We start from the raw sequence: 16,401 nt of genomic DNA on the forward strand, positions 1-16,401 counted from the left end.
TGAGATTGATAACAACTCATTCTCCAGAAATTGTAGTCTCATATCGTTCTTCTTTGAGAAAAGCGCCACAAACATGTCTCATGCTTCTTTCGGCATCATATCATCCTGAATGTGCTCCAACATCTCTTCTTCAACTATAGTCTTATCTGCTTTGATTCTCCATTTGCGTAAGACACTATTAGCATCCTCCTTTGGAGAAGTAAATTTGCTTCAGCCAACAACCTCCTAAAGGTCTTGTCCTTATAGATAGGACATCATGTATGTTGCCTACATGTTATAATTGTTACTATTGAGTTTCTTGATTTCTTCGTTGACTGGAGATCACCCATCATGTTGGTAGTACCTCCATAATACAAAACAAGCTAGTTTTTGACACAAAACTTGTAGAGTCAGACTACCCATGACATGAAGAAACTCGCTCACTAATAATCTCAGGAAAGATTAGCCAGAACTACAACCATAAAGTAAAATAAGAGTTTCAAGAGATCAGACAACCTACTACAACTGTGCTCTGATATCAAATTGTTGAACACAACTCTTTTGTGGGAAACACTCTCACTTTTTATCAAAACCAATCAAGAACATATTACGAGACATTATGTAGAAACTACTACACTTAGCTTCACTTGAGATAAAAAAAAAACTGGACTAGTATTTATAGTAGAGGCTAAACAATATAGACCACACATTACTAGTGATGATCTTCTAACAACGTGTAGGGTAGTTATGCCCATAGCCGTTCAATTAACTTGACACAAGCAATTAATTGCCTTTCGGTAAAAAAACCTTTCCGTCAAGGTTAGATGTGCATACACAAAGAGTTAAATATTATAAATCAAGGGACCAATTTTTCTTTTCAAAGAGGGTGACTCACTAATGACCTACTTTGGATTAAGATCGTCTAGCTCGGCCCTAACTGATACATAGACTCTGGCCATTCAACAATAAGTTCTAAAAAACCATAGCAAATCAACATATAGCCAAAATCAAAACCTAGATTCTAGTAACATTGGTTGCTAATTTAAGCCCATCAGAAAATCATTTTACACCTTACTATTCAATTTATGCACAAAGATAGGTCTCAATCTACATATCAATACATATCAATCAAAGGCTTACCTATCTAACCCTAACCAATCCACATATCCCTTAGATTGATCGCAAGCAAATTCTTACTCCATTCCAAATCTCCGCTTAACTAGAAGTTACTTGTCAAACTCTAACCAAAACATCTTAAATCAGTTTAATCTATGAAAGTCGAGATAAAAGGTATTGAGGTGTATTGACCTTGAAAATTGAATTGAAACAAGAAAAAATGACAAAACAAACCAATTCAACTAAACTAGATCGAAACAGATCTAACTGAATCGAATCGTCCGATCTAACTAAACTAGAACACCGAGTCAATTCTACTTAACGGAAAACTCCACCATATTGCAACCCAAATATGTTCCCAAGTTCTCCAGTGTTGCAGACAGATCCTCCCTCATACGACTCCCAAACGACAATAACATTAATAGTTGAGACCAACGACCTATAATGACAATCACATCGAGAGGCTCCTCGTAAAATTGGTGTTGCAATGAGGATCGAAGAGTTGAGAAAAATAAAAGAGGTCAAGTCCTAACTCTATTCGTGTACCAAAACGAACGAAAAACGGAAAGGATTATTTACCGTCAACAATCTATAACAGTGCATTCAAGAATAACTAACGAAAGTGAACAAATGATAAACAAAAAAATGAAGAAACAAAATCAGGGGCAACAACAAAGAGGATTGCAGCACGTGAGAAAAAGATAATTTGGAGTTGCGTGCTCATTTGAGAGAACCCAACCTCATGAAATTATTAGTTAATAATCTATTAATTAAAATTAATTTATTTATAATTTTTTTAATAATTATAAATAACTGTTCAATTAAATTTGTTAATTTGTTAAACCAATTTATTTACAGAAATTTTAATAATTACAATTAACTATTCAACTAAAATTGCACTACATCAACTGAATTCTATTTATTATCATAAAATCTATATAATAATTTTATTAAAGAAATAAGAAGATAAGAATCTAATACAACAAACCTTTTGTTCTAATACATTTATCATTTCTAGACATCTTATTCTCGTACCACTCTGTATTCATGGTCATCTATATTACTTTATGCCAAACCGTCCTAATAGGAGCTCTCAAATGATTCATTTAACTGCAACGCTACCCTACTTCAAGTATTACACTATGGTACAAGGGGGTTAGACAACAAGACAAATATCAATGTACGATAAGATAAGACATAGGACCACAACATTAAAAAAAAAAAAAATCGAGCTTCCTAACCTGGAACCGGAAAATAAATCTCAGAACCTTCCAAACTCGGGGTGGCATGATACTGCCCATAAAATGCATAAAAGATGACTGTAATGACACTGAGCACCACAAATCTAACCCAGGCTTCTTGGTGTAACTGAAAGAACAGAAGGGTTGAAAAGCTGATGAACTGAACTACAATCAATAACTTAAGAAACTAAAGGATGATTTAAACGATAAAGCATGGTCGGGGGGATGGGCTTGTATTGTACCTGAGCAGATAGGAACATGTTGAAGAATATGCAAAGGGCCGGCACAAAGGGAACTCCCGGGCAAGGAAATCCTAGCACATCTCCATAGATCTGAGAAGAAGGATGTTGAACAAGAGTTAAGAACAGAGAAAACCAAACCAGATTGTTTCTACAAATTCTCAAACGAAACCATAGATCCTGGCACACTTCGATCCTGGCAACTGGAAGAATGGTTCCTTCAATTTCAATCAAGTATACACAATTTCCCACCTTGCTATATTCAAATAGGATTCAATTGATCGAAGCTTCAATTTTTTTTTTTTTTTTTTTTTTAACATCAATTTTTTTTTAGGAACCACGACGTCCTACCATGGTATGATATTTGTCCATTTTGAGGCTTTACTTATGGCTTTCCCGAAATGCCTCGTACCAATCGAGATGTATCATTTACTTATATACCCATGATCAACCTCTTAATAAGGGGATGTGGGACTCCTCTCCCAACAAATCTGTTAAGAATGAGATAGAAAATATAATTGGGAAGGTGTGTATTATCCTTGATATTGATATCCTTTAAATAGGATACAAACTAATACAAATTAGGAAAATATAAAATAATTAAATACCAGAATAAAATAAAATATACTATAAATCAAATCATAAATAAATAATATTATGATATAATACTGAGATATATTATATAAATAATATATACTCTAGATATTATATCTCAATACTCCCCCTCAAGTTGGAGAGTGTATGTCAATCACACCCAACTTATCTTTCAAAAAATAAAATTGATGTCTTCCCAAAGCTTTAGTGAAAATATCTGCCAATTGCATTTTAGTCGAAACATAACACGGTTTGATGATTCCAGCTTGTAATTTTTCTCGAACTATATAACAATCTATTTCAATGTGTTTCGTACGTTCGTGAAAAACTGGATTGGCTGCTATGTGTAATGCTGCTTGATTATCACAGTACAATAATGCTGGTTCGGACAGTGAAACTTTCAAGTCTTGGAGAATGTATCTTAACCAAGTTAACTCTAAACAAGTATTGGCCATAGCTCGATACTCGGCTTCTGCTGATTATCTGGACACATTGGTTTGTTTTTTTGACTTCCACGAAATAATTGAGTTTCCAAGGAAAATGCAGAACCCAGAAATAGACCGTCTGGAAGTTCGACAACCACCCCAGTCTGAATCGCAATATGCTTGTAATCTCAAGTTATTTTCAGATGGTAGTAGAAGTCTTTGACCAGGAGTACCTTTGATGTATCTCAGACATCGAAGAGCTGCCTCCCAATGTGGTTTTCTTGGTTCATGCATAAATTGACTAAGCATACGAACTGAATACACTATGTCAGGCCTAGTAACGGTTAAATATATTAATCTGCCAACCAACCGTCTGTATTTACTTGGATCATTCAACTTTTCTCCTTCTGTTGAAGAAAGTTTCAGATTTTGTTCCATAGGAAATTTTTCTGGACGTGCTCCCGTAAGACCTGTGTCTTGAAGAATGTCTAGAGCATACTTCCTTTGAGACATAAAGATTTCTTTTCTAGACCTAGAAAATTCAATACCTAGGAAATATTTCAAATTCCCTAAATCTTTGATAAGAAATTTCTCGAGTAAACTGGTCTTGAGATGTTGAATTTCCTTGAGATCATTGCCTGTCAACAGAATATCATTAACATAGATAAGAGCTGCAGTGAAAGAAGTACCTTTACTCTTAGTAAATAAAGAGTAATCTGCTTTGGACTGAGTGTAGCCTGCATTTTGTATAGTGGTAGAGAATATGGAGAACCAATTGCGAGAAGCCTGTTTTAAACCATAAAGAGATTTATGGAGCCGACATACTGTATTCTCCCCCTGTCGGCGAATACCTGGTGGTAAAGACATATAGACTTCCTCGTCTAGATTACCATGGAGAAAGGCATTTTGAACATCTAACTGATGAGTGAACCAGTTTCGAGCAGCGACAATAGTGAGTAAGCAACGAAGTGTAGTAAGTTTCGCTGTAGGAGAAAATGTCTCTTTGTAATCAACACCTTCAACCTGAGTGTATCCCTTTGCTACCAGTCGAGCTTTATAACGTTCAACAGAACCATCAGAGTTGTATTTAATCTTGTACACCCAACGACAGCCAATAGGTTTATGGCCAGGTGGTAGTGGCCAGGTGGTAGAGGAACGAGAGACCAAGTATGATTACGTTCCAAAGCTGCAATTTCATCATTCATAGCCTGCTGCCATAGTGGATTGCCAACTGCCTCATCATAGGTTTTAGGTTCTGTCTGGGCTGTAATAAAAGCTAGAAAAGCACGTTGAGTAGGAGAAAAACGAGAGAGTGAAAGGTAATGATGAAGGGGATACCTGGTGCCAGTGTTGGGACTTGAGCTAGAGGTTAAATGATTGGCTCCCGAAGACATCTCGTAATCATTATAATAAGCTGGAAGTTGTTTGGTACGAGTAGAACGTCGGAGTGGAACTAATGTATCAGGTGGGATAAGATCAGATTTAGTGGGTGAATCTGGTGAATCTGGAACTGATGAATTTGGAGAAGGAATAGGAGGCGGAGGAGACGGCGAAGGATCAGAATGGATGTTTGAGTAGGGTGGATCATGAAATGGTAAAATGGGAGTTGATGGAGCTACTGTTAAAGTCTGTGAAGCTGATGAAAAGGAAAATCATCTTCACAAAATTTAACATCACGACTAATAAAGAATTTTTTAGATTGCATGTCATACAACTTGTAACCTTTGTGACCACAAGGATATCCTATGAAAACACAAGGAATTGCCCGAGGTTCAAATTTTTGCTTAGGATGTACTACAGTTGCATAACACTTACAACCAAAAACTTTAAGATGGTGAAATGTAGGTGGTCGTTTGTAGAGTGCTTCAAAGGGTGTCTTGTTAGATAACAATGGTGATGGTGTTCTATTTTATAAGATAAACAGCCGTTAAAATGTATTCTCCCCAAAAATTAAGTGGAACCTGTGATTGAAAAAGAAGAGACCTAGCTACATTTAGGATATGACGATGCTTACGTTCTACGACTCCATTTTGTTGTGGAGTATAGACACAGGTGCGCTGAAATTCAATACCACAAGAAGTAAAAAATGGTTGCAAAGATAGGAACTCAGTCCCATTGTCTGATCTAACTATCTTCATAGTAGTATGAAATTGAGTTTGAACGAATTTAACAAAGTTTACTAACAAATGGTGTACTTCTTATTTGTATTGCATAAGAAAGACCCAAGTACATCGGGTAAAATCATCAACAACAGTGAGAAAAAAACGCAAACCAGAATGGGTTGGAATTTTATGTGATCCCCAAACATCACAATGTAACAGATCAAAGGCAGAATGGGTTGTTATTGAACTTTTTGGGAAAGACAACCTAGTTTGTTTTGCTAATGGGCAAATACTACAATTATGAGAAAGAGTAGTATTATTAAGGTGCAATTGATCAGCTAGAAATTTAAAACGAGGAGGAGAAGGATGACCTAGGCGTAAATGCCACAAATCAGATGACTGAGATACTTGATTTGCTGAAGACTTGATTGAAGATGAAGAAATATGATAGAGACCTCCGGATTGTTTACCCGAGCCAATCATCTTCCCCGTAGCCAAGTCCTGCATAACACAAGAATCAGGATAAAAGGTCACATAATATTTCAAGTCATTGGTAAGTTTGCTGACGGACATTAGGTTTAAGTTGAATGAAGGCACACATAAAACATTGTTTAATTTAAGGTCAGGATTAAAAGAAACATTGCCGGTATGTGACACATGTGTTGTCCCTCCATTAGGCAAATTTATTGTAGATATGGTGGTAGCCTTTGGTTCAGTCATAACAGAAGCTTTGGATATTATATGATCTGTAGCTCCACTATCGAGAATCCATGGATTAGAACTCGTAGAGTTAATAGATAATGCAGATACTGGAAACAAACCTGCAACATTGATGTTATTATCAGAATTACCAAAAGGACGATGATTGAGTGCAGATAAGGCTTGTACAATCTGTTGTAATTGCCCAGAAGAAAAATTTGGGATGGAATTAGGTGACTATTCTTCTGTATTCAACTGAGAAACATCGGCCATATTTGCAGATGATCGATATCCTCGATTGTTGCGTTGATTGAATCGTACTGCCCTTCTAGAATTATTTTTCTGTTGACATTGATATTCTGTATGTCCCCTTCTATCACAAAATTTATAGTGAAACTTAAGGAATCGACACTCATCAATTGTATGACCACTTTTATTGCAGTGTTCACATGATTTATCCTTCGCGAGTTTTGAATATGTTGTTTTCTTCTGCACTGCTGATGCAATCGAGAAATTCTCAGTAGGTTCAGAAGTCACCTGACGCTGCATCTCTTCTTGTACAAGTAATGAATAGGCTTGCCTCACATTAGGTAATGGAGTCATCATCAATATGTTGGATCTCACCGTTTTATAAGATTCATTGAGTCCCATGAGTAGTTGCATCAACTTGTCTTCTTCGCGTTGATCAATATGTATTTGACGTTGATTACAGGTAAATGGTGTGCGATATGCTTCCAATTCATCCCAGAGTGCTTTGAGCTTGGTGAAATATACTGACAGTGCCATGGTTCCCTGCGACATCATTCCTATAGACCTTTGTATCTGAAAAATTGCTGGACCATTCTTTCGTGAGAATTGATCGTGAAGATCAACCCACACTTGACGAGCTGTCTTGGCGTAAATAATACCCTTAGCGATATCTGCTTCAACTGAATGAGTTAACCAAGATATTATCATACTGTTGCACTGATTCCATAGTTCAAATTCGATTGAATTTACATCTTGAGACGGTTCTTCAATTGTGCCATCAATGAAGCCAATATTCTTTTTGATAATGAGAGCATGCATAACTGATTTACTCCAAGATTGATAATTTGTTCCATTTAATTTGATTGGAACAAGTGAATATCCTGGCTGATCAGAATGGTGAATATAATAAGGATGTGTTGAATCAACATCCGAATTTTTGAAGTTGTATTTGGCTGATTCCGCCATAGAGAAAATTTTGATATTTAAGAATACCAAGATCGGTGCTCTGATACCATGTTAAGAATGAGATAAAAAATATAATTGGGAAGGTGTGTATTATCATTGATATTGATATCCTTTAAATAGGATACAAACTAGTACAAAGGAGGAAAATATAAAATAATTAAATACCAGAATAAAATAAAATATACTATAAATCAAATCATAAATAAATAATATTATGATATAATATCTTAGATATATTCTATAAATAATATATACTCTAGATATTATATCTCAATAAAATCTGAGATATATTCTATAAATAATATATACTCTAGATATTATATCTCAATAAAATCTCGATAATTTTTCAATCTTATCACAAGTCTCTTAAGAATTTTTATAATCCTCCATGCCTACAAGAAAACTGAATACTCTTGAGAGCAAATGTGAAAAATAAATAAATAAATAAATAAATAAAATAGCTGAAGGGAAACTAAACTCACATGGCGAAGATGAAGAGCAATCGATGCAAGTAATGCAAAAACAGCAGCTACCATAGAAACCCATAGTGAACCGAAGCGGTAAAACAATCCAGCACCAAAACCACTGCAAGCAACTACCATAATACAGATGAGACCTTCACGCCAAGTTGATGAAGATGCCGGACTGGCTGTCTTATCCTTCCACCGAAGGGTGACAACACCAGCCGCGACAACAGAGTAGCCGGTCTGAACCAAGCAACAACAAGTAGAGGTTAAGTTGCATAATAGGTTAATTAATAAAGCAAATCTAGGATCAAAGATTAGCTAACATACCAAGGTGCCAACTGAAAGAATACGAGAGAGTGAGTGCACGTTAAATAGTCCAGCCAATAAGCCAGCTACAAAACTAACCCAGAGTTGCGAAGTGATAGGAGTGTGGTATTTGGTGTGCACTTTGGAAAAAATAGAAGGCAGCAAACCATCTCTCCCAAGCCCAAGATACATACGTGACTGTTTCACACGTCTCATCAATGACAATGACAATGACATAACATAAAAAAAAATATGAAGTATTATTAACACATTCAATAGTTATCGGAATCTGAAATAAATTACCTGAACATAAAGACCAACAAGAAGAGTCGTTGTAAGTCCAGCAATAGCACCAATACTTATCATTAAAGAAACAAAATTCAAGCCTTTGGATGTAAAAGCCTCGGCCAAGGGAGCATCTTCCCCAAGAAGATAATAAGGAACCATTCCAGTTATCACCAAACAGACACCAACATATAGAGCAATGCAAATGAGAAGACTTCCGATTATGCCAATTGGTAAATCCCTCTGAACAAAACAATATGAAAAAGGGAAAGTTAATTGATTTAAGACATCCAAAGGGTATACTGCTATTTGAACTTGCAAAATTCATTGAATCGTGGTAGTCAAACCATAAAGGGAAGTGTTTAGTTTAGTGTACCCTCGGACTTTTAGATTCTTCGGCTGAATTTGCAACTGCATCAAAGCCTACATATGCGAAGAATACTACAGTAGCTCCAGTTAACACTGCATGAAAACCATTTGGAGTAAAAGGAGACCAATTTGAAACATCAACCTCAAAAGCACCAACGAAGATGACACACACAACAATGATGACCTGCAGACAAGTTCCAAACTTCCAATGTTCATTACATATCCTTCATATCTGATATTAGCACAATTCAAACGAAAAATTAAAAGCAGACTTGGGTAGGAAAGGTTTTTGCATAAATATTTTCATTAGATGTCAATCGATTGTGAAAATAAGTAATAAGGGAGATTTCCATCTATAATTAGTTGTCTTTCCTTTCTCCCTTAATGTTTGCGTGGATTTTCTTTTATAAGAAGCATTGAGTATAGAAATTGTGAAAGAATGAGCGTCGTGATTCTTCCAGCCTTGTACTCTTACAATCTTCATCAAACGAGTGTACCCAAATCTAGGCCTTTTCCACCTCCTTCTTAACCTATCAGCCAAACTAATTTGCAAGACCACTTGCTTTTTTTTTTTTTTTTTTTTTCCAATATTGAATCCCACTCTGTACAAATGGCTGTATTGTAGCTAATATGACCTCCCCCAAAGATAACTAATTACATCTATTCATAACCAATCACCTCTAACTAATTATCATTCTACCCTTACGAATATCATACTAATATTCCCAATAAACTTGAGAAACATGCTGAAATATTAATGGGGAAAAAAAAAGGTAAATTGGAAGCACAACCACTCTATACTGTTTCTGCTATTGAAGTTGAAACAAGATCATTTATCAAAGCATATGATCACTTTTTGAACATTCTGAAATCCAAGTCTCGTATTTCTAATGCTCAAACAGGTAAGCACTTAAGGCACCTTATTGCCTATCTAATATCTTGGATAAACGGTTCTGTATTTCAACTCTATTCAATTTGTCCAAAATCTGCCTACTCAGAAGATCATAAGATTCCTAGAATTCTACCTTGAAAAATAATGCCTTCTTAATCTGCTAATCTACTAGAGCCGTGTTATAGAATAGAACTTGACTTCCGCTAACAAAGGCCCCTTGATTCAAGGAAATGGAGCTAGGAAGTATGCTTTCATTCTTTCATTCTTACTTCCCTAGCTAAGTACCAACCAAACAATTAATGCATCCGCGGGGGGTGGAGGGGGATAAGGTCATGTATAGGGGATGGCGTTGCATTCAATCATATCTATTGACGGCATTGTGTCTGAGCTCCCACAGGAAGAGTTTGACTTTCTTTGGATAAATCAGTTGTAACGGCCCAGTTCCACCGCTAGCAGATATTGTCCTCTTTGGGCTTTCCCTTTCAGGCTTGCCCTCAAGGCTTTAAAACGCGTCTGCTAGGGGAAGGTTTCCACACCCTTATAAATGGTGATTTGTTCTCCTCCCCAATCAATGTGGGACATCACATCAGTCCCCATCAGTCCCCATCACCTCTTGAAGGGTGTGTACAATTTTTTTCTTCTCTGTTCTCCTATAACAAGTACTGCATTTCTCTTTTCCTTAATGTTTTCTTCTCTGTTCTCCTATAACAAGTACTGCATACGTTGTGAAAGAATGAGATACTATCAAATTCCACTAAATAAATAGGTTGAATAGAAGAATACCTTTAATGACGACATGATGGAGTTTATAGCACAAAACTCTCCAACACCCCAACACAGAATAAAGGTCAATAGAGCTACAAAAGCTGGAGCCAGTAGATTAACAGAAACAACTCCTCCAAAGAGCTCGTTCCCATTTCCAAACCAATTTGAAATATTATCTTTAAAAATGGGAAATATCTCAAGAAACGAAACTGTATAACCTGCTAAGCTCCGCGCTATACTAGCAATTCCAATATGGTAGTCAAGCGTCAATTGTGCAAAAACAAGAAAAGCAGTGAGTTCATTGAATGCTGTATATACATACAGATATGCACCGCCCACAACAGGGGGAAAGCGTGTGGCTAGCTCAGCATAGCAGAGTGCATTTAAGATACATGATACTCCAGCTAGTATGAAACTAATGGTGACTCCTGCATCAAAATAAAATGCTTGTAAAATTTTCTCATACAACATAAAGAAGTTTACAAGACGAACATTCCAGAAACGTTCCTTCAGAGTGTAAGAAATTACAACCACATCTATACCCTATCAATATCACGATTAAACGACAAAACATGATACGAGGTCCACATCCACACATCCAGTTATGATAAATGAAATGTTAGTTGAATAAACTGCAACATCCATTTAAAATTCGACAAAACAATTCAGAAACTCTGAGAATTCGAAATTGCGTAACATGATCTAACGCTCAGAAAACAACAAATCCAAAAATTGTAAAGCCAAATATACATGTAAAGACAACTCACTAAACACCTGGCTGCTGCACAGGTGAACCAGTTACACTAAGCTATTTAACGTCTTATGCGTTAACAGGTGTAGATGTAGAATATTTTCCGATTGTGTATTAGATAAAGCTTTATACGGCCTGAAACAAGCACCAAGGACTCGGTATAAGAGATTGAGAAATGTTTTATTAAAAAACCAAAAACTGAAAGTCCGAATTGAAAATGAACACATACTCCAACAGATAGAACAATCATTACGCTCGGAAATCATTCGCACACACAAGACTAACCATTCATATAACCATGAATAACATAATATAACCATGAATAACATAACGCATACAAGAACGACAATAACTCACCAGGACCAGTGTCCCGAGCGACGGTACCGGTGATGACGAAGATTCCGGCTCCAATGGAAGCGCCGACACCGATAAGAATGAGGTCGATGACGCCAAGACGACGTACGAGGCCTTCGCCGGAGTTGATACGGTTGGAGAAGACATCAGAAGGAGAATTACTTGGCTTGATTCTCAATGCAGAGGAACAAAAGTGGGAGAAAAACGAAGCAGAAGAAGAAGAAGAAACAGTCGGTACATTTCGGCCTCCCATGATTAGCCAATGCCACGTGATGAATCAGGAAGATCAAAGGACACGCTTCGGAAGCGTGATATTTGTTACGTAGAGTATATATAATCTATAATTATTTACATCTACATTTATCTTTTAAAATATTAATAATAATAATACTCTTTAACGTTTATTAAAAATATCTTTAAATTTTTAATATTATTTCAAAAATACTCTATGTTAATACATATTTAAAAAATATTCAAACATTTTAAAAGTAATATTAACCTTTAAGTTTTTTTTTTTTTAAGTAAATTAGTTAACTTTTTTTTCTATAATATTAATGTTATTTTTTTAAACTTTATGAGTATTTTTTAAACATGGTACTAATGCAATCATAAATATATATTTTAATATTTTTTAAATGTTAAAAGATTGTTTTTGAAATTTTTAAATGTATTTAAACAAAATTAATTAAGAATATTAATAAAAATTTTGAAAGATTAAAAAAAATTAAACACTAAATTTAAATGTTGTTTTTGTTAATTTAGATTCCTTTTTATGCTATTTTAAACCAAAATTAATTAATTTTATATTAATTACATTATTATATTCGATTGGGACCTCGAAAGAATAAAAAAAAAATGAAAATACCACATATGGTTATAAATAAACCAACATGGAACACGACCGTTGGAGGTGAGGAATCTCTTATTTGTAAAATGTTTTTTTTTTTTTTTTTTTTTCTTCTGCATCATTTCATCCATGGCGATCGAAATCCTAAACGAAGCATTTCGTCTATGAACATTATAGAAATAATAGAAATAATGGAATGCTAGATATTTGTTTATAATAAATAGTCAATTATGAGGTAAACCTTGATGGAATATTAAATATTCTCAATCATACGATATATTTGCCTATAATAAAATGTCAAATATGATACAGATTTAAATTATAATTCAATGCTAAATATCTTTAACCTACCCTTCTCCTTCAACCAGCCTATTTGTGACCCTTTTGTTTTACTTGTTACCTTTATCTTGCTCATGTCTCGTCTTTGCTTCAATGTACATTCTGAGCGGTGTGTTGGATGATGCACGTGAAGGTCACACAATCTACTCTCTTCATAGTATCATAGTCTAGTTGTGACATTTGTTAAAAAGGGCGGGAAATTTGAAGACATGTTTTTGAATAACTAAAACAGGAAATTTGACGCTTATTTCAACCCCACTAATTACTTTGAAACATTCCAAACATGAAAAGAGCTAATTACTTTGAAACATCTCAAACATGAAACAGATAATTACTTCCAAACATTCAAAACATGGAAATAGAGACTACTCGTATCGTGTGTAGCAATCAAGTTTTTTTTTTTTTCGTACGATGTTTTTGGTGAAAATGATAATAATTACCTCGAAGTTTAGAATTTTAAAGAATAATTTTAATGTCTTTTAAATCACTCAAATAAAAGCTACCTTATCAAAAATTAACATCATGAACAAATTAAATCGTGACACGTGAAATTTTAGAAAAATGACATTTAATTGCTTTTGGATGTTTAAATTAAAATAAGAAAATTAATTAATTATATGTATATATACACATTTATTATTATTATTATTATTATTATTATTTTGAAGGAAAAAAACTCTAACATGGCACGTTCCCGTTGGCGGCATATTTTTTTAAAAATATATCAAAATATTATTATTTCTAATATTATAATTAAATTTTTTTATCCCACTTTTATTTATCTTTTAATTAATTGAATGATCAAATTGAAAATCTTTTTTGTGTAAGTTTTTTATTTTATTTAAACTCATCCTCTTGTCCATATTTTTAACAATTTTTACGATTTTAAATTTTCCAAAATTTATAAAATCATTTAATCTCTCTAAATTTTTAATTTATTTTTAAAGATATTTTTATTATGTTGGGAAGATATTTTAATTATATTGTTTGTCTCTAACCATCTCAATGTTAACTAGCTTGACTTTTCCACAAGAATTACTTTAGAGTCGAAAGGTCTGAAGGAGCAACCTTGTATGTTGGTCAGCTACTAAGTTTACCTATGTGGTCTCTCACCCCTCTCGAACGAGTTTAAAGTACAATGACCTAATTTAGTGGGGTCGTAGCCATTACCACACACGATAAATGCACTCATCATGACCTCAAATACCCATGTATTCTCTCATACCTTCTCCGGACGGGCTTACGAAGTCGAAACCTCAATTGTCAACCCATTTCTATACACGATAGTAACTCCTCAAGTTGTGAGAGTAACGCTAAAAAAATGTAAATACAAGGACAAGATGTATAATATAAAAATTAGAGTTGAGTCACTAAAGTACAAAAATTGAATACTTCGAATAATTGAATATAGTTGTGTTTATAGAATAAAATAATATTATGATGTGGTCCCCATAATTTGTCATTACGTGGCAGATACGCTGTACACATGCATATTTTTCTTCTGATTAATTAAATAATTTCCAAGCTAAATAAATATTAATTAATTATGATATTACATTTGAATTATTAGTATGTATATATAAGAAAACAATTCAATAAACATGCTAAATTTCTTGAAAAACTAAACGACAAAACAATGAGCTGTCAAATTCAGATTTAAACATGCACAAAACGTTTCATGTAACAAAAATATAAACGAAATAATTATGATTATATACGAATAATAATATGATTAATATGAGATTATTATATAAAGGACACCGGAAAATCAATAAGCACCAGTGGTCTAGTGGTAGAATAGTACCCTGCCACGGTACAGACCCGGGTTCGATTCCCGGCTGGTGCATTTATTGCGTTTTCTGCTTTATTTCTTTTTAAATTATCCACATCAAAAAGAAAAAGAAAAATTACTATTCATTTTCACTTCTAATATAAGCTTCTTTTTTTAAAAAGAAAATAAAAAAAAAATTAAAATAATAATAAACGTGAGAGCTTCATCAATAAAAAAACTAAATAATAATAATAATAATAATAATAATAATAATAATAATAATAACTGTAGAAATAAGAAAACATCATCCTAAGTAAAAATAAATAAGATTAAAATAATAATAAACGTGAGAGCTTCATCAATAAAAAAACTAAATAATAATAATAATAATAATAATAATAATAATAATAATAACTGTAGAAATAAGAAAACATCATCCTAAGTAAAAATAAATAAATATATAATTATTCTAATATAAAGTCTCTAATTCTCACATGAAGTCTAACATTAAGCATTATAAAATATTGAGACTTAAACTTGAAATTGATGTCATGAGTTCAGATAAGTTAATTTTGATGCAAATGATAAAATCGAATTTTTATAAGGACAAATTGGTGACATCAGCTTAAGCTACTTCGAATTTTTATAAGGACAAATTGGTGACATCAGCTTAAGCTAATCAAGTAAGTGACCTTATTATAAGATAAACTAGAAATGAGTTGAATTACAATTTATGATGTATCGTATGATGTCATATACTAGTATATGATGATGTATAAGTTATGATACTTGAATTATGATCCATGACGATGTGTGTAATATATATAAACATGCTAAATTTCTTTAAAAATTAAACCTAAAAGACATTGTATTGTCAAATTCAAATTAAATCATACACAAAACATTTCACGTATAAAAAAAACAAAATAATTATAATTATATAAAAGTAATAATATTAAAGGAAAAAAAAAAAAGAAATGGATTAAATAAACAAACAGGAGGTTAGAGTTTAACAAGGCGAAAACTAATTTAAGAATTTTTATTGAAAAAAACAATATTTCGAAAACAATTATATATAAATTATAATGATGCTTTATTAATCGACAAGCACCAGTGGTCTAGTGGTAGAATAGTACCCTGCCACGGTACAGACCCGGGTTCGATTCCCGGCTGGTGCATTTATTTTGTTTTTTTTGCTATTATCTATCTTACCCATGAGTTTGAGAATAACATGCACTTAAAAACAACAATTCAACGGTAGCTTAAAATATTGACATCCTTATCACTAAACCAGCAAACCAAAAACAAATTTCGCACATAAGTTCTTTTTATATATTGCACTTATTAGAACACGTGTTCAACCTAACTAATTTTTTTCAGTATTGAATCTTTACACAAACGTGCTATCTTAAGTAGTCAATTTAAGTTAACAACGAAACTTAAAAACTACAATAAAAACAAACGGTGTTACGTGTCAAATAAGGTTACCTATCAAACTTATATCATAGTTTATTTTTTATTTTCTTTTGTTATTTAAATTATTTTAGGGGTTATATTAACATATTGAAGCTCAAAATTAGAATTAAATTTTATAAAAATACTTTTTTAAATTTTTAAAAAGTTTTAATAATATCCTTAAAATTAA

The 16,401-nt window shown here is 33.4% G+C and overlaps 1 protein-coding gene and 2 non-coding genes across 3 annotated transcripts; 2 read left to right on the top strand and 1 right to left on the bottom strand.

Moving 5' to 3' along the window:
• Positions 1–2,071: 2,071 nt before the first annotated feature.
• LOC111806575 (cationic amino acid transporter 9, chloroplastic) lies at positions 2,072–12,087 on the bottom strand. Its single transcript, XM_023691945.2, has 8 exons — positions 11,803–12,087; positions 10,713–11,122; positions 9,045–9,221; positions 8,687–8,911; positions 8,405–8,581; positions 8,093–8,317; positions 2,579–2,668; positions 2,072–2,463 (listed from the first exon to the last, which is right to left on the bottom strand). The coding sequence occupies exons 1-8, from the start codon at positions 12,050–12,052 to the stop codon at positions 2,332–2,334; spliced, it is 1,686 nt and encodes a 561-aa protein (XP_023547713.2). The 5' UTR covers positions 12,053–12,087; the 3' UTR covers positions 2,072–2,331.
• A 2,673-nt stretch (positions 12,088–14,760) lies between these two features.
• Positions 14,761–14,831, top strand: TRNAG-GCC (transfer RNA glycine (anticodon GCC)). The gene has a single exon. It is a non-coding gene; the product is annotated as a tRNA-Gly (tRNA).
• A 1,032-nt stretch (positions 14,832–15,863) lies between these two features.
• On the top strand, positions 15,864–15,934 carry TRNAG-GCC (transfer RNA glycine (anticodon GCC)). Its single transcript has one exon. It is a non-coding gene; the product is annotated as a tRNA-Gly (tRNA).
• The last annotated feature ends 467 nt before the right edge of the window (positions 15,935–16,401 follow it).

The sequence above is a fragment of the Cucurbita pepo genome, chromosome 12, assembly GCF_057944985.1.
Source record: "Cucurbita pepo subsp. pepo isolate OVF chromosome 12, ASM5794498v1, whole genome shotgun sequence".
Lineage (NCBI taxonomy): Eukaryota > Viridiplantae > Streptophyta > Magnoliopsida > Cucurbitales > Cucurbitaceae > Cucurbita > Cucurbita pepo.